This window comes from Plodia interpunctella, chromosome 1, assembly GCF_027563975.2.
Source record: "Plodia interpunctella isolate USDA-ARS_2022_Savannah chromosome 1, ilPloInte3.2, whole genome shotgun sequence".
In the NCBI taxonomy this organism is placed as follows: domain Eukaryota; kingdom Metazoa; phylum Arthropoda; class Insecta; order Lepidoptera; family Pyralidae; genus Plodia; species Plodia interpunctella.
Window position 1 is genome coordinate 37,676 of NC_071294.1, and position 23,746 is coordinate 61,421.

At 36.7% G+C, this 23,746-nt stretch overlaps 2 protein-coding genes across 4 annotated transcripts in view; one reads left to right on the plus strand and one right to left on the minus strand.

The window, feature by feature from the left end:
• LOC128670571 (dynein intermediate chain 3, ciliary-like) overlaps positions 1 to 16,260 on the minus strand; it is a 40,492-nt gene extending 24,232 nt beyond the window's left edge. Inside the window, exons 1-2 of one of the 3 annotated variants that reach the window (XM_053746352.1) lie at positions 15,760 to 15,867; positions 15,196 to 15,346 (exon numbers count right to left, since the gene is read on the minus strand). In XM_053746352.1, the coding sequence (XP_053602327.1) occupies positions 15,196 to 15,219 (24 nt within the window). In that variant the 5' untranslated portion in view covers positions 15,220 to 15,346; positions 15,760 to 15,867. Of the gene's footprint in view, positions 1 to 15,195; positions 15,347 to 15,759; positions 15,868 to 16,094 lie in introns of those variants that run through there. The other 2 variants (XM_053746371.1, XM_053746361.1) reach the window with 2 other exon arrangements.
• A 1,552-nt stretch (positions 16,261 to 17,812) lies between these two features.
• nop5 lies at positions 17,813 to 22,362 on the plus strand. Its single transcript, XM_053748802.2, has 5 exons — positions 17,813 to 17,998; positions 19,056 to 19,132; positions 19,505 to 20,653; positions 21,221 to 21,335; positions 21,793 to 22,362. The coding sequence occupies exons 1-5, from the start codon at positions 17,954 to 17,956 to the stop codon at positions 22,075 to 22,077; spliced, it is 1,671 nt and encodes a 556-aa protein (XP_053604777.1). The 5' UTR covers positions 17,813 to 17,953; the 3' UTR covers positions 22,078 to 22,362.
• Positions 22,363 to 23,746: the final 1,384 nt, after the last annotated feature.

Here is a 23,746-nt window from a genome sequence, read left to right on the forward strand (position 1 = left end):
ACGAAATGCTACGGCGCAGCGTGCGTCTACGAGCCCTCGCGCGCTCCGTCTCAGCGAAATTTGTTCCCGTAATTGTATACCATTGTGTTGTATTGAACTTAATTCTCTAAACGTTTGTTTATTTTATGTTACATGACAGTTTGAAATTTTTATAATTACAATTTGAAGATACAGTCTTAAATCATAACTTAAAGAACTTATAAAACGTGTGGATGAAACACAACTGTAAGTGTCGTGACGGCGCCGATAAGAATATTCACCAGTTCATCTAGAATTCACTTAAAGAGGCCAGTACTTGCATTTTTTTTCTGTAAAAGATGAAGAGTTTGATTGATGGCACTAATTCTGGAACTTCAATCATATTAACTAAACTCATCAATATTTTTGTACTCACAGCCACATTCGTGAATACGAAGGACATAAATAAGGAATACCGGATTTTTTACGGCAACGTGCACTGAAACGCGGTTGGTTACTCGTGCAGATTGCATGATCGTAGACGTGACTAGTTCTCTGGTTATTTTCCTCCACGGAGACAAAGCAGTCAGTGCGTGCGGCGCCGTATGATAACAACAGTTCATGATTACACAAGCTGCAGCCATCGCTGAGGTAAAACGCTACGTGCTAGTTTTGAAATGAATCGTTGAAGTTTTTACCGTTTTATTATGAGGCTATCTATGAAAACTTCTTATAAAGTGCACAATATTATTAGAAGAAATCAAAGCCTAGCATATTCGTGGAGGCTCCATAACCTGTGATGACGAGCGACTGTGATGACGACCCGAGGACACCATCGGCGGTGCTCCGCTTCCATCAGTGATGATATAATCTGGGTGGAATCGAGAACGGTTTATTTTACTATCTCATATGATACTATAATTATAGCAAATAAACGAAAGCTAATTATATGTATGCTTACTCATCATTAAAACAATGATAATATTTCGTTTAACAGTCCCACAATGATAATCAATAAGCTAATGTATTTGTACGGCACGCCGCGTTAATCGCGGTCATCGGTGTCAAACGACGGGAAGCACTACCAGTAAATAGCCAAGCGAAGCCACAAGCTTGCTACAGACTCTAAACTTATTCTACGTTCATTTGTATATTCATGCAGGTCCCAAGTAGGTCCATCAATTGAAAAAAATCATAACTTTTCACATTATCACCAATCACATACAACTTTGTCCGCATAAAAAGTTCATTTTTTTGACGTCAATAAGTGATGTATATCATCCTAAATTGAATAAAGAATTTTGAATTTGAACATGTAAGTTCACTGTTCTGAACGGTTTCCGTAGTTATCGTATATGTATGTACACATATAATATCTTCAGGTAAGACCCAATAAACTCAATCACGCGTAGCGCGTTGGTACAGTTCGTATAGCAATGTGAGACCACCTTTACATCTGCCTGATTCAACCACTGATTTAACTAAATATAATTTTGGAAATGACCACACTATAGGGTAAAATTATAGGCTATAAATAAAGAGGTCGAATTGCGCTACGCGGTGAGTATAGCCAATTAGTGCCGCAGGAAGGGTTGTGTTTTTTGTTTTAAGTAATTTATGACATCAAGAAGTTTTTTTGTATAGTATATGATTTTGATAAAAAAAAATAAGCGTCGAACTTTTTCACAAAAAGCTACGTCGTCTTTTGTAAATTATTTCAGTGGTACGCCTATAGTGCTCGTCGGCTGTCGAGCGTTTTTTGTATTATCTCACTTAAAGCTTGAGATATGAATTATTAAAGTCCGCTCGCTGCGGCTGTAAACGCCAGTCCGTTTTCATTTGTTTTGCGAAAAACCGAGCGCACATTGAAAGCTTCGCTCGTAATTTATGTAAGTAGGATAGCAGTTTTAGTGCTGCCAGACTGAGGACGAGGATACAAGAAAAAGTTTGCATTTACCTACATACATAATTTTCGGTTACAAATATTGATAGTTTTGTTAAAAAATTATGGAAGTTGTTATATGATATTAGGTAATATCTAATGGAATTAAGATTACCGACTACGTTAAGAGTAGAATGAACAATATTTTACGCGAAGTTACCAAAAAGTATTTCGCAGGCAGCGATTTAACGTCAGGTTATCCAAGCTTCCACGAAGCTTTAAAAGCTCGAGTTCAGCCTAACGGAAAACAAGTGTTCGCAATTGATCACTCTGCTGCACGCGCGCTTTAACTTTTCGGATTTATAACATTTTGTAGGTACGATTCTGAAGAAAATACTAGTAGTATTTAATAATGTTGGTCTCGGAGCGATAGAAGCAGTAATAACGTAGAATGTCCGGAATGTACTGGCTGATTCTCTTTCCGCATCAGTTGTAAGAGTCAATCAATGGAAGTGACAATAGACTAAAGATTGCTCTCATATCAAGCTAGCAACTTATCTATATGTAGGAATGTGGACAGAAAAATTCTGATACAACTTGTTTTGCGTGATCTATTACGAACTGCTTCCCTGCACACTTCCATGAACCAACATTTTCTATCTTACGATAAAAAACGTTCTCGAAGAGTAATACATCACGCCGAGCAAGCTTCGCACACATATACCATCCATATCGGCAACACAATAAAGGCGATGTTTTACTTGAACAGTACAGGTTATGATAAATTAGCCGCAATAACAAGTTATCAGACGGCAGATAATGCTAGTGTACCCCAGTAATGGCCCCCATCCATCCGCCGCCGCCCACCCGCTCGCGCCGACTCGCCTTCGCCACACTGGAGTCTCGTCTGAAAACAAGAACGTGTCGTCGAGGTAGTGTGCCTACAATCGTACCATGCCTACTTGTACTGCGACGTAATCCGAGCTCATCTCGTGAACATAAACAAAATATTGAGTAATAAAAAGAAATAAATATCTTGCCGTATTCCGGAACCTGATAATCATATTAAAAGCCATTATCCATAAATTAATCCAACTCTTATTACTTATGTATCCAACTCTTATACTTATATTAACTTATGATTTAATTTCAGAAATACAGTATTTGTCACGTTATAAATAAATATATGTAGAAATGATATCAAACTAGCACTGTGTCCCGGACACACCTCTGCCTGTCATCATTACGAAGGCCAGAAATAAGAAACAAGAAGTTTTCCGGCTTAATCTTTCTGTACTGACAACCTGAAGTCAAATCACCGCTTGTTTGGAAGTTAAGTTTAGAAGTTAACATAAATAACATAAACTTACTCCTAAAGTTTGGAAGTTAACTTTAGGAGTAAGTTTATGTTATTTTGTTTTACTTTTAACAAGAGAACATGAAAATATTGTTATTTTTAAGAGCTTTAAAGTATTCAATTAGACTAATTTAAGTAGATTAATATCAATTTTCTTCAATACAAGATTATAGACTGAGCTGCGATGATGAGGGGCCGTTCAAGTATTACGTAAGCACTATAGGGTTGTAAGGGTATAAATTATTTTGCTCACTGGCATAGGGATGCGGTCTAGAGGGTGATTACTTTACCAGTAGTTATTTACACACACATACAGATTGTCTTATATATGTATGTAAGAGGAAGTATGAAAGTAGCACCAGTTAATGAGAAATTACATAGTTATAGGTTAGGCTGGTTCGGGCATATTTTAAGAAGAGATGAAAATCACTCAAAGGGCATTAAACATGGAAGTAAAGGGTTCCAGGAATAGATGAAGACCTAAGAAGAAATGGCTGGAGTGTGTCAAGGATAGTATGAACAGGAAAGGAGTATCAATGGATATAGCAAATGACAGAACGAAATGGAAGGATATTGTGATACTGTGCCGACCCCACATGAGTGGGATAAGGTCAAGAAGAAGAAGACATACAGATTGTCTAAGAATTGAAAACGAAACACATCTTCGGTAATTCCCCGAAATGATGAAAGTGGTTAGAATGTTGTTACTGTATTTCTGCTTTTATATTCTTATAATAACATAGGCCTGTGTGGAATGTTATCTGTTCACGGAGTACAGCCAGATATGCGAGTACGTACGAGAGTGAGACGAGGTGCCCGCGGGACTTCCTCACTTCCACCTCAGCGACGACAGCGGGAGAGATAACGAAACGACACTAACTCTAGTTGGCTGTAAGGGCGCATATTGCTGGTGTATGTGTGTATACGTATGTATGTATATGGCTTGGTTTTTGCTGGACAATTGATAATTTTCATGGTCCATCATTATTAACACACCGGTAATAAGTATACCTGTTAGTTTATTTACTTATTAATACAATAACAAGTTCAATATTCAGATCGAAAAGTATTAAAAATAAATGAGAACCACGAAAATGTTCATAATGGTACATGTGTTTCCCTTTGTAAGAAAATAGGTTATGAAGAATAATAAACATAAAGGCGAATAAAGTAAATGCGATGTCTAGGACGGCATTGCTCTGTGGCCGATATATTACGTTCTCTGATTTCTAATAAGTTTGTATCGCTATGTTTCGTATAATACGTATATAAAAGTGACTTTTGCAGATTTAGTTAAAACTTTACAGAATTTAATCAAAAGGCACTTAACATTATGAGGTAAGTAAGTAAATTTTGAACGGATATCCAAAGTTTCCAATTTCTAATCTTGTAGTACGAAATCAAATTAAACTTTTAACTTCTCAACCTACTTCTTAAATTAAAATTTTGCATTGTTTATAAGTTATGAAATTAATATTATTAATTATTTATTAATTAGGTAGTAGCGATCAAGTGTCTGACTGCCACTTTTACACGGCGCCAGCAGGAGGGGCAAACAAACAGTGCTTAGCTTGATTTCGTCAAGGACTCGACAACGAGCCGCAAGGTACCGAAGATGATAGTGTAGAAAAAAATAGGACAGCATTGCCCTGACGCTGTGAAGTCGAGCAAGACACCAATACGCTTAGATGAGAGAGACTATTGCGAGTAATTACTTGAAAGGCTGTAATATTGCATCGAGCCGCTCCGCTGAGATGAGCCGCTAATGGGACTGCAGTAATTGCATCTCGAGTGACATCTAGCTTAATTAACTGATACACCATCCTTAGAGGTCCTAGCTCTACACAGGGCCAGCGAAGGGTGCGAGTGATTTGTAATCTACAAAATTGTCAGTAAGCGAAGTACCTATATTATGATAGTATAAAACAAAGCTAATAAAATGTATGACTAGTCATTATTTCATTCATTCATATCGAGTGTGTTATTGCGGGCACTGGTGTTAGATTTGATTCAAGTCGCCTAGAGGCATCTAACATCTGCCATATATTGGCAAGTAGTCGAATACACACTAGTGAACAAAAGTGTCCACCAATGTGCAGGTTTCCTCATGATGTTTTCCTTCACGGGAATAAGTGGTGGTCACTAAAACTACTATACATGAGTCAGATTCATGTGAAAACTAATGTGGCACGAGGATACGAACCTGGAACCTTTCAGGCACCACTACTAGTAATTGTAGTTTTGGTGAATTAAGTGCAATTATTATACTAAGTTGGACTGGACCCGTGTGAAGCCTGTGAAGTGATACAGATGCGCTATTGACGGAGCACTTCAGGGGCTGTCTGTTTATCAGTCAATAAAGTAATCGTATCATTTAAACTAATATTGATTTATGAAACATCGGCTAATTAATTAATAGTAAGTACCTTTGATCTGAGCAGATAGAATATTGATATTGTACTTAAGTTTATAGGCAAGCGGATCAACAACAATATAATAATTTTATGATGCGAGATTTTTATTATGCTCTTTTTAAAAACTCTCGAATGATAGGAATATTCATTCCATAAAAATTGACGTAGGCACCTATTTTATTTGAATCAATCCGTATGTCTTCAATCTTCGTGTGTATTCATATATTATCGCCTAAAACATGTGACTGAGAGTATACGACGACCTCCGTGGCCTAATGGTGATCATGACTGCTACACTGGAGGTTCCGGGTTCGATCCCCAGTATTTGAGTCAGATTATTTTTTCTCCACATGAGATTCGATCCTTCGTATCAGTGAAATACTGTAACAATAAAATTACTTTTTAATCAATTCCAAACATATCTTGTAGCGACAACGGGCCAATTATCGCGGGCCGGAGTTGGGAACTAATTAACAAGCTGGCCGGAATCAATTTAAAGTTAACGGTTCCCAGTTTATAAAGTTGCATCGTGCCGATTTCATTTCCGTGTGGTCACACTGCCGCGGGAAAGTTAATGCTGTAGGGCCCGGGATCGGGCCAATTTCCTAAACGGTTTAGATATGAATAACCAAAAGTATACGATATAAACTTAGCGAATGTATACAGCGCAATAAAGCGGATACCTAAATCAATTTAGTTGTTTGGTAGGCCGTACTTAAATACAGACCTAGCAAACTTGAATAATAAACAGTTACTGAGTTGTATTGTATCAAGATATAGACTCATCTACCAATATGTTTAATAGATAAACACTGTTCAGGTTGGAAGAATAATGACTAGAGCACATATGGAGCACCAAATAAAAGGAAACCCGATCCGACCAATTTCGCAATAACAATAGTTTCCTAATCAATTTATCATTCACTGGCTTGTACACACGCGAACTGCAAGGGTTGTATTGTATCCCTTGGCAGTTACAGCCTAACAAGATAACTTGATCAGCAAACCCGATTATGGCTGAGTATCGCTGGAACCTCGCAACTTGGCAGGGTTAACGTGAAACATAAAGTAGTTGCTGAATGCCTGAAGAAACTGTCCACAGGGATTACTGCTTTTCGTAGTATATCTTTTACACACGCTATATACTAAAAGAAGAAAAAAAAAAGAAAAAGAAAGACACTGACCAATTAGGTATCCCATAAAAAATCAAAAATACTATAAACGCGCGAGGGTATCAAATAGAAATTTTGTATTTCATAATTTATTGTATTATAGGTGTATGATCTCCATCAGCTGTGAAAAAATCAAACTTGTAAGAAAAGTTTGTTTGATTGATCATACCGATTTTTAAAATATGTGACGAATTACGTCGCTTATACAATTCACTAAGGAAATTTGGAAGCTAAGCTTTATGCTCGGCCGTGCCCTAAAGAAGGATTCACACATTAGAAATCTCTTACTAATACAGTCCACCCTAATCCACATTAGTTTTGCACACAACCCGACCTCCAAAGTCCCTTATCCTTGATTGATTTGATTCGAAATTCTGTTTGTATAACCTACTTACTTTACATTTGCAAGTAATATGTTTACAATAATTGAAACATCAGACGTAACTTCCCGGAAAATGCTGCAGACGCGCCTTCGTGCGGTATGGGTGGCAGGCGAGGGGCGAGGTAATTCAATTGTTTATGTTAAGAAGTTAGTCCGGGAGGTAGGTGTACGTTGTATAATTTCACAGATACACATAGAACAAAGTATGAAGTGAAAGAGATAGACGTAGGTGCCGAAGTCAGCCCAGCGAAAGTGGGAGTGGGTCTGGTCGTGTCTGTCAAAGCCGCCGGAGAGATTTCCAAAAGACGTAGGAAAAGAGACAGACCGGCCTTGCAAAGGATGGCGGGGGTTTCGCTGAATGGTTTTCTACGGGGATGGCAGAATATTGACCTCAATAGAGATTTGTGATAAAATAATGGGTCTTTGAACTCTGCAGAACAGTGGGGCACAAGTATTGGAAAAATATGTAGAGAAGAGACAGGAGTTCTTTAGAAGTTTAACAAACTTAGTTGAAAATCAACGCATTAATATTTACAAAATTGTTGAAAATAACTGTCAACAAGCCTTCGTACTAAGAGGAAATAAAATAAAAATCACATTAGTCGTTAAAACAAGGAAAATGATTGTAAACGGCTTTCATGGCTGTTTCTCGTAAACATTAAGGTTGTGTAAACAAATTTCAAAAAGTATTGAGCAAACAATAAATAAAATAATTATTGTATTATTATTTGTTATGGTTAGTTGGGTTTTATATATTATTCGCAAGTAGTTTATGTTGTATTTATATATATTTATACAATTATATTAATATGTAAGTATACTGTAAGGTTATAATAGTTACATTTGTAACTTATAGCAACCCGTCCCGCTGCGCTCGGGGAAAAACATGATGAATCTTACACCTAAACCTTCCTCAGGAATCACTATCTATTTGTGAAAACCGCATGAAAATCCGTCTAGTAAGTTTTTTGAGTTTATCGCGAACAGACAGACAGACGCGGCAGAGGTCTTTGTTTTATAATATGTAAGGATATCGTTTTTGCATTTTATACTTCCCGCAACATTCTCTGCATAACTCTGGGTAGATAAAGGACAGCCGTTTACAATTTTTTGAAATAAAGTTAAATAAATAATTTAAAATTAAATGAAATTATAAACTGCACATTTCTTTGGTACGGTGGTGTAATACTGTGGCTAACTAGGTTTTGTGAGTGTAGTGTAGGTTAACTCATACATATCAGAGTGTTTAATCTGTATAAATATTCAGTATCATCTCAACATTGGTTTCACTTACAACTCATCGCCCAACAATACATGAGAGTTTTGTTCTAATTTTCAGTTCCGATATTTATTTCTACTCGATAAAAACAAAATTAGTAACTGTTTGAAATTTTAGTTTTATTTTTATTCTAGTCCTATTATATTCTAATATATTTAAAAAAAATTAAATATAAGAAGTAAGCTTCTTAATAAAAATATATCGAGCCATTAAATTCAGTTATATACACACTTTGTGTTCTTCGCTGCGATAACAATCAAGACCATGATTAACAAATGTCTAAAATTTTACAAAAGTTTAAATTTACATACGCGCTTATCTTCACTGTGTTAAACTAGTGCCGTCCTGGCAGACGTAAAGTACAACTTGAAGATAAGAGTTAAGTAAACTGTCGTTAAGCGCGGGTTTAGGCATTGAGATGTGGGACATATTATTGTAAACAAAGGCTGAACATAAACAACTTCTGCGAAGTCGGTCAGACAGTCCCCGATCCCGACTCACTCCAAGTCCGACAACAGTTTGATGCTGTAATGCTGCGGACTGATAACATTAGTGTAGTCTGAAATTTATTACAATTTGTATGTATCGAGGTCAATCTCAATGCAATTTCTAAATCGGATCTTATATAATGTTTTCCGAATTAAATTAGTAACTGTGACAAAAATATATGATTGTCTCTCACGTCAGAGAGAGTTCTGAAAACTCTTAAATATTATAATTTACTTTCAGAGGCCAGCTTTTTACTAAAAATTTAGAGGCCGTCCTTATAAGTCATCTCTAATCAGAAGCTTCCATATTGGTTAAAGATTTTGTAAAGTGGTATTGCAATGTCACGTCGTGAGCTTTTTCTATGAGTCATAACATTTGATTTCGCAATGTGGGTATTTTATGTTTAATGTTTATATGCATTAAATATATTATTATGTTTATTTATATGATTATGTTTTTTTATTATGTAAAGTGCCGCACTACATTATACTTGGCGGACGAGCTACGCGCTCTGTATGAATATTGTCGCGGCCGTGTGTCGTAGCCGTGTGGTAGCCGCTACGAAACATTTTGCTTCGCTTTGTGTTTTCCGTCCAAGCAATATTCTGATATATGTTTTAAAAGGATCTCACGAACTACAGAAATTCAAAGTACTGTTTGAAAGCAGTGCTTGTTATTTCTTTGAAAGGAGCGAGAAACGTCGAAACTACTGGATGTATTGTACTATAATTTGAGTTTTATTATATTTGGATATTTGTATTGTGCATGTTACTCATCTTTCATGCTTTATGTTTTGCTTTAGTGCGAGTATTTGATACTGTTGTGATTGTGTATGTAAATGAAACATTTGCTACAAAGACAACTATTATACGAGAACTATTTACAAAATTAACGAGAAATTGTAATATATCATATTATCATCATCACTCACACACAGACACCTCACACACTAACACAAATAAATAATAATGATGTATCGCAGCCTGCTATAGCTCTCAAAATTCACAAGTGACTCCGGGGATTCCCGCACCAGATCAAACTTTTCCTTGACAGCCCGGGTCCTCCGCCCCGACGTTACAACTTCGCTCACTTACTGAATTATAAACACTTGAAGTTTGATGTACGTTCTGCCTTATGTGAGACTCGGGTTAAAGATTTATGCCTAAGTAATCTGACGTCCTTGTTGCATAAGAGATAGGCAAAGCACGATAAAAACAAATGTTAAAAAAAGAAGTAGAATTTTCCGTAACCATAGCCTAACTATTAGCCACAAAAATAATGAAAATGAACACTTTGACTTATTTACAACTTCATAAGCTAAACTCTACGCTTTTGAGATTGAGAACCAAGGACTTTAGTAGCGTAGTGATATCAAATGAGTACAAATCAACCGCATTCCTTCAATAGCTGTAACGACCGGTAAATACCTCCTAAATAAAAAGCATTTTAAGCGGCGCACGCACTCAGACGCTTTATAAGTCCATCATCATTAAGCGTTTTTATAAAAAGCTACAAGACGGCGGGTGTTTTGCGTAATAGCTCATTCCGAACTGAACCGCGACGTAATAAATGCGTGTAATCAGAGCTAGATTGCAAGTATATGACGAAGCTTTTGACATTACGCAGGGCGATTTCTACAAAAAAAGGTTTAGTGATCAAACGATGAAAAAGTAACGCACCGTATACGAATTTCCTGAAATTATCAGATTGCCCACCAAAAACCATCGATCAGAAAATACATTTTGAAATAAATATTTCTGCAAGCGACATTTAAATAAATTTATTATCAGCAACTGGTAGGTATATAAGAAAACAGTTTTTCTCAGGCATTATTTCCGACGGAGAGCGCTGACTGCGCGGCGCGGCGGGGCGGCGTCGGCGAGTCCCCGGGGCGCACTTAGCCAAATTCACAAAAATACGCCACAGCTGCGCTGGTGATAAATGCGCGGCCCAGCTCTCGAGGGGTCACTGCGAACTGCTAACGTTGGGAGCGTTTAAAATAATCGATAGTCGTATTTGTCATTCATAAAATGAACGAGATGAAAAATAAATAATACTACAATAAGTATAACCAACGCCATTTGGTTAGTTTGCTATTTTTTTTTGGGAATACATTGCCATGGTGAAGCGATTTTGTAGCGATAACTCTTTTCTGTCCTGAATAAGTTAAACGAGCACACTGTGTGCTAATATTTCAATAAAAATATCCTTCGTTCCCATATCGACGGCAGCGGCATCTGGAAAGCTCTTCCGCTCGACTGCCGAAGCGAGCTGTATTTAGCAGCAATTTCGCTGAGAGCTGGTGATCGTAGATTGCTGACAATTTGCGATGTGCACACAGGCGATGTAAGAGCAAATTGTTATTGGAAACTAGGAGATAGACATTGTCACACTAGCTACGCTGCGGGACTTCCTTACTACTTATTGAGAATTACCCAATAATATGAAATCGGAACTAAATAATAAGTTTATTAGGATGTCCGCACTACTCCGTCACATCTCAAATAAATATTTGTTTACCTCCTGACAAGGTGCTATAAAGAGAATTAAGTCACATACTTAGTAATGCAATGAAAGTAAATCAAATGAATGAACCCTCAAATCGTTACGGAATGTGTGACTGACAGACAACCCAGAGACGAGTCTGTCGGGCGTAGGGAGCTCAAATATCATCTTTTGAGGACAGTGAGAGAGCACCAAAGGATTTCCATGAATTACCACGGAAACGGTAAAAGTACAAATACGATCGTAGTTTTTAGGTCACCTTTTGATTTATACTCCAGACAAATTACGTGCCTGCGCGGGCTATAGATAGATAATGACCAAACCAAATACATTTCGTTGTAATATGTCATACATATATGATGAGCACCGAGTGATTGCCCCATGTTTTGGCCCTATTAGGTTGTAGACAATCGCTTACTGTCTGGGCTAGCTCTAGATGCTTGATTTGATATAACATGTCAAATTATCTAGATAGTGCCCGTTGATAGCGTTCGTTGAAAAATAAAGTTTATCTTTTGTGAAATACTTCTTATTTTAGGAAGATTTCCTACGTATTCGTTATTTTTATTATTATAACAGCAAAACCGATTTTTTAAATAACTTAACTGGGTTACGCAGGTATCTAATGTAGTCATAGCAGATTGACGTTTTTTGTTACGGGGATCACAGCGGTCTGTAAATAATTTGTGGAAAACAGCTTTATTAATAACTAAATAATAATAACAACTAAAATATGTACAGAATTGTAGGATTATAATCTGAGCGAAGTGTAACTTTATCCGAGCAATTTACAACTTGAACCTGACGGGTCTGAACTGTATGCCACTCATCAAACCTCATTAAAAATACATAAATCATTAGACAGTCAACAATCGGCCGTACCTAAATTGCGTTGTTCTGACGTCCGAGATTCAGCGCGCGGATGACCGACTCCACCCGGCCGGGCGGCCTGGACCAGACAATCGCACTATTTACAATGAGTTGACCAGACAAAGCTATTTTGGAGCCATCAGTATTGGGATACGGCTACACTGCAAGTGGATTGAATCGCTTTTGTTTACAGGCTTTTGGATTAACTTCCAATCGCTTTAAACAGTTGAAACCAGTTCCATTATGTAGTTTTTATACATTTTATTAAATTTTGCAAGCATCTTGCATTCGTCAACACTTCGTCCTCAACTCTTGCCAACGCTCCTTAATAGAAAATGTGAGCGACAGAGATGCAGAACTTTCATTATTTAAAGCTTAGTAGGTGAGGTAGCGTCACATCCCGTAGTGGAGCCCCGGTCTAACGGACCGAAGCGATGTTTTACGTTCATTGGGTCCTACCGGGCCGTGAGAGGGTATAAAGGCGGCTCCAGAGGGTTCGGTTATATATTCAATAGTTTGTCGATAGCACATGTTATGGAATGTGGGAGCGATCCATGAATTGCTGTTTTGTAAACAGTCAATGTTTAGGTATTTACATTTAAGGTATTTGGGGAAATCGGTTCGATTTATGTAAAATGTCACCGAGAAAGTTTAATGTGAATTTGTATTATGATTTGAATTTGGACCTTAGTAGTTCGTACACAGACAGAGGAGCTTTATTAATGGTTCCGTTTTACTCTTTGGGTGTGATATCAACCTCAAAAGTTTGGAAGGATAATAAACACAAGTCTATCCGGCGGCGGAGCGTGTCTGAACCAAACCAAGTGCACTGTTCAAGCCAAAAAGTTCGATTTATAAGCACTGGTAGAACTTTACCCCACCACCTCCAGAATGGAGAAGTTGAAGTATGAGGTTACATCACACTGAAACTTTGCGAAATGTGAGATGAGAAAGTAATTGCGAAAATGTTGATGAAAAGCTGTTACCATGTTCGAGGTTGTAGTATGTATATATATGTAGGTACAACATACCTGTCCCAAATTATTATTACCAGACAAAACTAATTAGATACGTGAAAATTATTAGAAATGTTATTGTATCTAGGCATTTTCAAAATTCAAAGTGATTTCCGATTATTCTAGAGAAAACTAGTCAGATGTTTACGTAGGTCTGGTAAAATAACATATAATAAATAAAATGGTAGCTACGGGAAACGGAGGTGATTAAAAATAACTGAATATCTTTTCCTGAAATTAAACAACGCAATGGACCTCAATGTCGGCTTGGTGCGGCGCTGTTTTTGTAGCTATCAGTCCCACTGCATTTTAGATAATCTACTAAAAATAATTGTATTATAGTTTCACCACCGCTCGGAGCCCGCCCCGTGGAGCGCTGCTCGAGCGTGATTTTCTGCCGGACGCAGCGGCTGCAGATTTTAACGACTTAGATTTACGACTGCTTTCCGCTTAAATCTTCTAACAAGCATAAGGATATTGTCTGAGACTGGATACAGACATGATTCGCACATTTCATAGCTCATAAAACCGGTCGGCAAAGTGTTTTCGACTGAAAGTTTGAGTTTTACGGCGCTGTTAGATGCAGCGGCAAAGATTTGCGGTGTTTTATTAAGATTAGGTAAGTATAGGATTTCGCTGTTAAACAGGGAAATTCAAATATGTAGACATTTCTATCCTTCTTTCAAACAAGTGTAAGTTTCTTTACTTTATTCTTTTAGTGCTATTTTCTGTAGTGCAGGTAAATATTAAACTCGATTATTTTCCCAGAAACAAGAAGGCACCTCATGAGGAAATAAAAGGATGAGAAAGATACATAGGTAAGTAAGTGCTACTTAAATACTTAGGTAAGTAATGAAGTAGTGCTTACATGCCATACCGGGATTGCTTGCAGGCTGTGGGGATTTTAATAGGAAATGTTAAAGAGAAAATACCATAAATTATGCCAGTTTAGGAAGGAGCGCGGAGCACCAGAATTTATTTCACCGGATAGGTACCTATATTATCTTAGACGATAAATCTTCTACTACTAGATCGCTAATTGAATGCTAAGTTAATGGAGTACTTACTACCCATAACAAATTATAGTTGGTAAATTATATTTTTATACAAAACTACTATATTATAATAAATCTTACTATAGATTTCTCAATCTACAAAACTCGTCGAAATTCTAAATTCAAATCCAAACATCGATTCATTAGGTAGCTAATAGTACCTACTAAGTATATTAACAATTTCTGAAGAAATTGTTAGTATAGTACAAAAGACATATAGGTACCTCTAAGAGTTACATGTGTAACTCTTAGAGGTACCTATATATGTAACGTCTGTATCTTACATGTGTATATAAATTATAACACATATAACTAGGTACCTCTATGTAACTCTTAGAGGTACCTAGTTATATGTAGCAAGCTAAAAAGCGAAGCAAGGGCAGTATGTCATGGATGGCCTCCGGTATCAACGGTAACAAACTACCCTAAGCCGGAGTAAGCCGACAAATAACTCTGCCTTCGCAAATTTATGACGCGGCCCCTGCGATAGACGAATATACTCGTCGTTGTGGGAAGCCTACTTCTGTGGTGTGAATAATATCGTTCTGGTACAGGTAATGCCGCATTTAGCATTACAAACAACAACAGTTACAGACACAGTCACAGTCACAGACAGTTTTCAGAGATGATGTTAACATCGGAACCGGGACTCCGTATTTTTATCTGAGAAGTCGCAGCCGGAATCGAGCATTTCCTAAACTGGGGCCGAACAAGTTTCAAATAAAGCTAAGTGGGCACGGTTTTTATTGAGCTCATTTGCGCACATAAATCCAAACGGTAGTAACAAATTGTTGTAGTAACGAGGCCATTACTTACCGCAGACCCCTGTCGCTGCCTCATAAGGCTGGAGCTACACTCACAGGTGATTCGAGACGTCAGCCCGATGATACCCGCCCGTCGATTTGGAGGCTAATCGCTCCCAGGGGCAGCCGGGTCTGGCCGAATCACCTTTTCCACTTTGAACGATCTATGCAAACGAGATAGAAATATTTTATAGAGAAAGATGATAGGTACGTAGTGAATTATATACTCTTTGGAGATAGATGTCATTCATAAAAAAATGGTTGCCTGTAAAGTCGGTTTTACGGGCGAAGATTTTACGTGACAACGTCTTTTTACGCGCGCGGCAGACCGATCATAGTTGAGTGGGAGAGAGACGCAAGGCATTCGGCGGGCCTCTCTCTCGTTCGGTGACTCATCGTAACGTTACCGGGCGTTACACTTTTTCATAAGTGACTCCCAGCCGCAACCTAATTTAAGACGTTGTCACGTCAAAAGAAAGCAATGGAAAACGTTTCATTTTTCACAGAGATTCGAGCTATGACATGGACGGGAGCGGGGCAGTACATCAAAGTTTTGTATATAAAAAAAACTACTTACTTTTACTAGTGGGACTAACTGTTGACCGTGGCTTCGCCCACATGGATTACTTCGCCCCATTATATTACAAGGCAACGACAGCTCACTATAGACCGGCATCTGACCCGTAACTGGTACATATAAAAGATTGACGCATTAAAGGTTAATGGTATGAGAATGAACGTGTGAGAGGCAAGAAAGCGAGAACTTGTGTGCAAAAGGCTCAAAGTTAGCACAGGCGCCAATCATGTTGGAGGTTTAAGACAAAAAGCCTTTATATTAATAGTATATAGATATATTAATTATATGAAAATGAGAATGACGAACATGATATCTTGATTTCAAAAAATACTTACCTACCAATAAACTTTCAAATTAAAACTTATGTCTCTCATAACCAACTCGTAAGTTGAGAAAGTACCTACTGACGACGACACAAAGCAGGCGAGATGAGCACAAACAAAATACATTTAAATTCGAATTTCGAATAGGATAGGAACGTCGAGTACGTATAATAATCACGTTCCTTATTCGAATTGATGCAGGCGCTCTTCGTTCACTCACCGCTCGATAGAATCCTTTTATACACTCGTTCATTCGCTCAATCACTCAACTTGCGAGTGGCTTTATCAGAATTATTGAATTTCGAACTCAAATAGCGCCTGCTTTTCGAATGGCTCTGATAAAAATCCATTTGTGCAAATATTTATACAAGCCTCGCGCGTTGTCAGTAATATACGTATCCAGGTTTTATATTGAAGAGCCGGTGTCGAAAAAGAAATACCTATTCAATAATTCAGTTCATTTTTTCACTGAGAACAGTAAGGAAAACAGTATTAAAATCCATTAATATTATAAAGTCCTAAAATCTAACTATATATCAGTCTGTTAAACATTAAAGCATAAAAAACTTAGAACTTAGAACATCTTTTAAGCTGAAATATATTTTGTCCCTTTCTGTCAATTTCAAATTTATAAAGTGCGATAATTCAATGTTTAAGTAGGTTGTAGGTAAGTATGTAGGTACTCTTTCACGCAAAATTTAAATTTAAACTAAAACGTGACATTTTTTTTTAGTAAGTTTTAGTAATATTTAACTTTTTTATGAATAACAGGGATAAAGTTTTTGAAAGTGGATCTACGAACCCAAAGTTAGTGGGACTATGAGACTGGTGGGACTTTATTGGTGGGCCCACAAGTCAAAAATCTTTAAATCATGTCGTATCATGTAAAAATAAATCATAATCTGGGTTATATTAAGGTCTAACTTCCCTAATATTTTTATGCGATACGACATGTATGATAACCTTACCTATACCTTGTAATCTGACAAGGTCAGAAAAATGTAAAAAATATGTATGCTCTCAATAATGGATAGATAGATCACTGTGTTAATTCATAGACTGTAACAATGCCGCTGGATAAATATACAATTTAAAGTTGGAAAGTCGATTTAAAAACAGGTAATAAAATTATAAAAAATAAACTCTACCATCATAAAAAACTAAAATTTTGAAACACCTTTTATTAAGAAGTCATCACCATAAACGTTATAATTAAGGTAGCTGTCGAACAAACAGCTTTTTTCGCTAAGATATTACTACTCAATCGTGAATTCACATTGGAGTAAATATCATTTAGTATGGAGCGTTAGGACGAGTCCAAAAATGTCTGATTTTATTTTTGTCATATCTCTGAAAGCATTGTCATTGTCACAATATTTTTTAAATCTATGGTGTTTCTATTATTAAGGGGCCTTCGAATAGTCAGTTCGACAATCAATTAAAACAAAAACTCAAAACTAGCCTATTTATCCTAATTATATGTAGGTACAATAACGGTTTAGGCATTTTATGCCATTGAGGTTATGCCTAAGTAAAAAAAAATAAATATATATTTTTTATATTATTTAAATACCTATTATAATAATACATTATTTATATGGTGGTAAACGTGCGTAAATGTGCTACCTTACAAGATTAAGAATTAATTTCTAAATTTTATCAAGCTAGAACTGGCAACACTAGCCATACTTCACAATCTTGACTTTATGTCAGTAAATAAAATGTCAATGTCAAAATTGAACGCTATGCTTGCTTACACCGCGATGCTAGCTAGCGTCTCATGTTTACTTTATAAAATTTATTAATTGTCTGATAATACGCTGTAATTGTAACTAAAATCTTTTTCAGTGACTTAATACTAGTGATTGAAAATGTTGGTGTTGTTTGAAACCCCGGCGGGGTACGCAATTTTCAAGGTAAGCTCTACACGTGTTGAATATAACCTCAAACATTCAATTCTAGTCTACATTTTTCACAATATTCTGGTCAAAAATCCTCATTTCACTATAGTATTTAACATACTACTACAACTATTTTATGTTTCGTGGTACGTTAAATTTATCAAAGAATCTAGATTTTTCTAAAATATCATTCAAACTTTGTATTCAATTTCAATAGCCTTTATTTAAGAAGAAATAACTAATTTAGTATTTATAAAATAAACTTATTCCATGTACATCAGTTCACGTGGGGTTTCTCTTCTAAGCGTGACCTTATGACACTGGCCTCCTCCAAATGTTTCTATATTTTCCTATGTTTTGCCAGTCTGACCCACAATGTGCCAGCAGACTTTTTGAGATCATCTCCATCTGAGACCATCTTTTTCTAGGTCGCACTCTTTTCCTCTTCACCTTGAAATTTTGAATATTAAAACTATTAATTGTCAATTTTTTGTTTAGTCAATATCATTGAATTTAACCTGTTTTATTATTAACATTATTTTGTTATTAATTTGTACTCTCAGTGTAGTTTCCTTCCATATAATAAAAATAAGTCCCCCTGTCGCATCTGTCTGTATTAATGCTATAAACTCATAATCTATGGGACGGAGTTTCATCAACAGTGTGTGATTCCCGAGGAAGGTTTCGATGTACAATGTATTATGGTTCTACCCGGGCCCTATTCAATAAATATTACAAGCCCACAATTTTGTAAAATAGTGACATATTTGTGCAAAATGCTGTTCAATATACCCTACAAATATGTAGGAATTTTACAAATAAAAACTTTACAAATTCATGCATTATGCTGTATGTTTACATATGAAAATAATCGTCTGTTGATTTTTTACAAAATTGTATATTTGCTAATTTGTAAGATTGTAAGTTACAACTTTACATAAAATGTAAGTTATATCAAAGACCTTCCCTAGATTGGAAGAATCTAATATATAATTATGATAATGATATTTAAAATATTTTGAATTTAGCATTTGTTCTAATTTAGGTAACTATTCATATTATATTGTTGCAGTTGTTGGACGAGTCAAAGCTGTCTCAGATTGATGATTTGTACCAAGAATTCAACTCTCCAGAAGGTGCATCATCTGTGTAAGAATGTTAATTGATTTTAATTGGTGCTGGATTTATGGTTGAAAGACATGAGATGACCGTCAGGACCTTTGAGGCCTTGTCCATGTTCTCTTTATGTCATACTCTACAGTAACAACACAGTTCTAGGAGAAGATTGTTTATATTACTAAATTTTGCATGTGCTTACTAAAAAAAGAAACAAATAGTTATATTGAAAAACATTAACATTAATTTGTGAGCACTGAATCCATTTTGATGTGGATGAAGGACGATCAAGGAAGGACTCACTTTCGTATTTACAATATTAGTGTGGACATGGATACTAGTATGGATTTCTTCCCATTTCAGTTTGTGTTAGTTTATTTTTTTATCAGAATTTTTTGTCCACAGTGTCAAACTAAAGAACTTTGTCAAGTTTGAAGACACCACTGAAGCATTGGCAGCGACTACTGCTGCCATTGAAGGCAAAATCTCCAAGCCCTTGAAGAAAGCACTTAAGAAATATGTTAGTAAAGAAATCCAGGACCAGTTGTTAGTTGGAGATGCTAAACTGGGAAGCGCTATTAGAGAGAAGTTTGACCTACAGTGTGTGTCCAATAGTAATGTGCAGGAGTTGCTCAGATGCATTCGTTCTCAAATGGACAGCCTCCTATCAGGCCTTCCAAAGAAAGAGATGACTGCCATGGCTCTCGGTCTCGCTCATTCCCTTTCTCGATACAAGCTGAAGTTTTCACCTGATAAAATTGACACAATGATTGTCCAAGCGCAGTGTCTATTGGATGATTTAGACAAAGAATTGAATAACTACATCATGAGGTGTAGAGAGTGGTACGGCTGGCATTTCCCAGAATTGGGAAAAATTATAACAGATAACACTCTATTTGTTAAAATTGTAAAACTAATTGGAACTAGGGACAATGCATCAAAGACAGATTTATCTGATATATTGCCTGAGGACTTGGAAGAGAAAGTAAAAGAGGCTGCAGAAATATCAATGGGCACGGAGATATCTGATGATGATATTATGAACATACAGAATTTATGTGATGAAATAATTTCAATCACAGATTATAGGGCTCACTTGACAGATTACTTGAAAGCGAGGATGATGGCCATGGCACCGAATCTTACTGTTTTGATTGGAGAACACATTGGCGCGAGATTGATAGCGCATGCGGGTTCACTAATGAATTTAGCCAAACATCCTGCATCAACTGTCCAAATATTCGGTGCTGAGAAGGCTTTGTTCCGTGCTCTGAAGACGAAGAAAGATACGCCGAAGTATGGTTTGATCTATCATGCTCAGTTAGTAGGTCAATGTAGTACGAAGAATAAGGGAAAAATGTCCCGAATGTTGGCGGCTAAGGCAGCTTTAGCTACGAGAGTGGATGCGTTTGGAGAGGATGTGTCGTTCGAGTTGGGGGCAGAGCACAAAGTGAAGCTTGAGCAGCGGCTGCGGCTGCTGGAGGAGGGCAACCTGCGGAGGATCAGCGGCACCGGGAAGGCCAAGGCCAAATTTGAGAAATATCACAGTAAAAGGTGAGAAATTTTTTCATTCTTTAATTATTATTATTTTCATCTTTTACTTCTTTTTTCAATTTTTAATTATTATTTTTTCTTTAATTATTATTATTTTTTCTTTAATTATTATTATTTTCTCTTTAATTATTATTATTTTTTCTTTAATTATTATTATTTTTTCTTTAATTATTATTATTTTTTCTTTAATTATTATTATTTTCATGTTTTCTTTAATTATGAGTCTTCATGTGACCTTATTTTGACTCCTAATCCTAATTGAAAAACAAATTTTGACAGATTTGTAAAACTGATACATTTGTGAAAAAGTAATTGGGCATATTTTTGGTCCTTGCCTTATAAAGATCCTAACTAATATTATAAATTCGAAATAGTTGGTTTGTTTTTTACCTCTTCACACTCTATCTACTCAACCAATCTTCTTGAAATTTTGTATAGTTTGAAGTGCATATTTATTTCTCAAGCACTTTTTATTTTTCGCTAAGAAATGAAATAACAATGTGATGGTGACGCTAGTTTGCGCGAGTATATAGCGCCTTAATTACAAGTGTTGTCTGTTTGTCTCAGCGAGGTGTTCCAGTACCCGGCGGCGGGCGACAGCACGCTGGGGCTCAAGCGCGCGCACTCGCCGGCCGAGGACGCGCCCGCCAAGAAGATCAAGCTGGAGGATGCTGACGATCATGTGAGTCATACTTTCTCTCTGCCTGTTCCGGGCTCCGTTCAAAGCTGCTTCGCCGCGAGGCTTGGGGTCAAGTAAACCTAATCTTAAAATTCTGAAGATTTGGCTGTGTTGATCTTAAAATCATAATCAAATATTAAGAAATTAAGCTTTCACAGGCACTTTTCACAGACTTATTTTTTCCCGTCATATTCTAAATTTCTTTATATTACCAAAGCTTCAAATTTTGTGCAGCATTTCGGTTCTCACAACTGGTTGTTTGCCTGACGTCAGCCCTCCTTAGGAATGTGATGTGAATGGCAGCTGATGGCAATAATACCATCAGCTACCCAGGCTGGGCAAACGCCCATATCCTTGCGACATCTACGAGAGGATATGGAGTGGTCCTATTACAGGGCGAAACCACACGCAACAATTTTTAACATTTTAAGCATATATTTACGTACCTCTATTGCCTCAGGTCTCACCCAAAAAGAAGATAAAGTTGGAGAATAACGTGAAACAAGAATCGGAAGAGGACAACAATATAGAAGAGCCCGTTTCTGAGAAGAAGAAGAAAAAGAAGAAGAAACATTCAGAAGCTGACCAGTCCGCCAACGACACGGTACCACTTGCAGAAACGCCCAATAGTGAGAAGAAGAAAAAGAAACAGCAAGAAGAAGCTGTGGAGCAACCAGAAGCAGAGGAACCTAAAAGTGAAAAGAAGAAGAAGAAGAAAAGACAGTCCCAAGTTGAGGAAGAGTAATTTTTATTCTAGGATTTCACTTGTAAAAATGTCATCATAATGTTGATTGTTGTGATCATTTTTATCAAATACCGTAATACGGGCTAATAGCTATGAGTGTACCCATCGTTTTCTTTGCATAATTCATTAGTTATCAGGAAAATCAAAATCTAAATTGTCAGATTCTCCAGTCGAGTGTGTGAGAGCTCAAACAATCCTGAATAGTTGTCCTATTATCCTTGGAGATAGTTTTTACCTATAGATACAAATATTATTTTCAATATTAAATAACGTTTTCCCAGAATTGGTTAAAATGTGTTTTCTTCACACAAATAGTTACAATCAATCGGCTGGTTTTGCCATTGCCGTTTCATAAAAAATTTGAATCTTTGACCGAGAAAATAGAACTTATTGTGTTATTATAAAGTGACGTTTAGTCTTGTGACAGGCAGGGGTCTGTGCGAGTAAGGTACGGTTGAATGAGTGCTATGTACATACGTACACTAGTTTAAGAAGTTCAAATGTATTGATATTATAAGAATTATTTTTTCTCAAATATCAGTTTTATTTAATTCCCTCTTCTGTATTATGTACAGGCATGGTAGGTATCATGGAATGGGTTTAAAAACAGAAAAGTAAGTAAGTAGGTATAGATACCTACTAATGTATAAGATTTTGGTGTGGTTTGTGTAATCTTAAACTGCATTACAATAAAACTAATGTCAATGAATCTTACTATATCCCTTTCTAATATTATCTAATCCCTATCTGCCTTCGACACTGCGATAATTCACATCTATGTTCATATCCAACTCGCTAACTCCGTAACTGGTTGGATGCGGGAATTATGCATCGCTTCGGTATCGATTGACCTTCCACAGGATTCCAGCAAATTAGACTGACCCATCCATATTCTATATATATCCTACCTAGGTATTTTCGGGACCCGCTTAAAGTAAATGAATGTTAATCATAACGAATTAATTTTTATAATAAAATGCCGACTCTTTTCTATGCCACATGAGTTTACACTTAATAATAAAATAAATGTAATTGTCATGACTGTACCTATCCGAACGCTTCAGGTTCACAGAAATTGATCGAGGTCACAATCTCAAATCAGATACTATTTTTCAACCAAAGAGCTGAAAGAGCACTCCTAATTTACTATCAAGAGGGAAAAAACTAGTATATAAGTCACGCAATTAATTAATAATTATAACCACATTTAATTATGGTATTTTTTTATTTGAAAAAATAAAACTCATTTTTAAATGATGATCAAGATCTTCGCTTTTTGAATGGCGTCATTTCCGCATCCAGGCGCCAGCCAGCCCTAGCAGCCAAGCCAATCTGTCTGTCTGCGTCCAATGCCGACCGAGGAGTTGATGTCGCGCGCGCATCGATTGCTTTCTTTCGTAACGACAATTTCTTGGATTGAGCACGCGCATCAGTCCGTCGATTAATTTGTGTTCTTCGTTTCGTATATCCCTTATGGCGTGTCCCCGTATGACCATGCCGCAAGTGTGTAGTGGTTTTACCATTGATTGAACCTAAGTACTGGTTTCTTCTGGTTTTTGCTGCTAAGGGAACTGATCAGCGCAGGCCGAGACTGCGCGCAACGCGACTGAACAGGTTAGTGACAGATTTGAATAGCCTTCTAGATCGTTTGTGTGCTGCTTTTAATAGA

Bases quoted from the DNA above. Each gene is read 5' to 3' on its own strand.
- nop5 (XM_053748802.2), top strand. From the start codon at position 17,954: ATGTTGGTGTTGTTTGAAACCCCGGCGGGGTACGCAATTTTCAAG. The intron at 17,999-19,055 runs GTAAGCTCTACA...ATATTGTTGCAG, and splicing joins CGGGGTACGCAATTTTCAAG to TTGTTGGACGAGTCAAAGCT. The intron at 20,654-21,220 runs GTGAGAAATTTT...TGTTTGTCTCAG, and splicing joins GAGAAATATCACAGTAAAAG to CGAGGTGTTCCAGTACCCGG.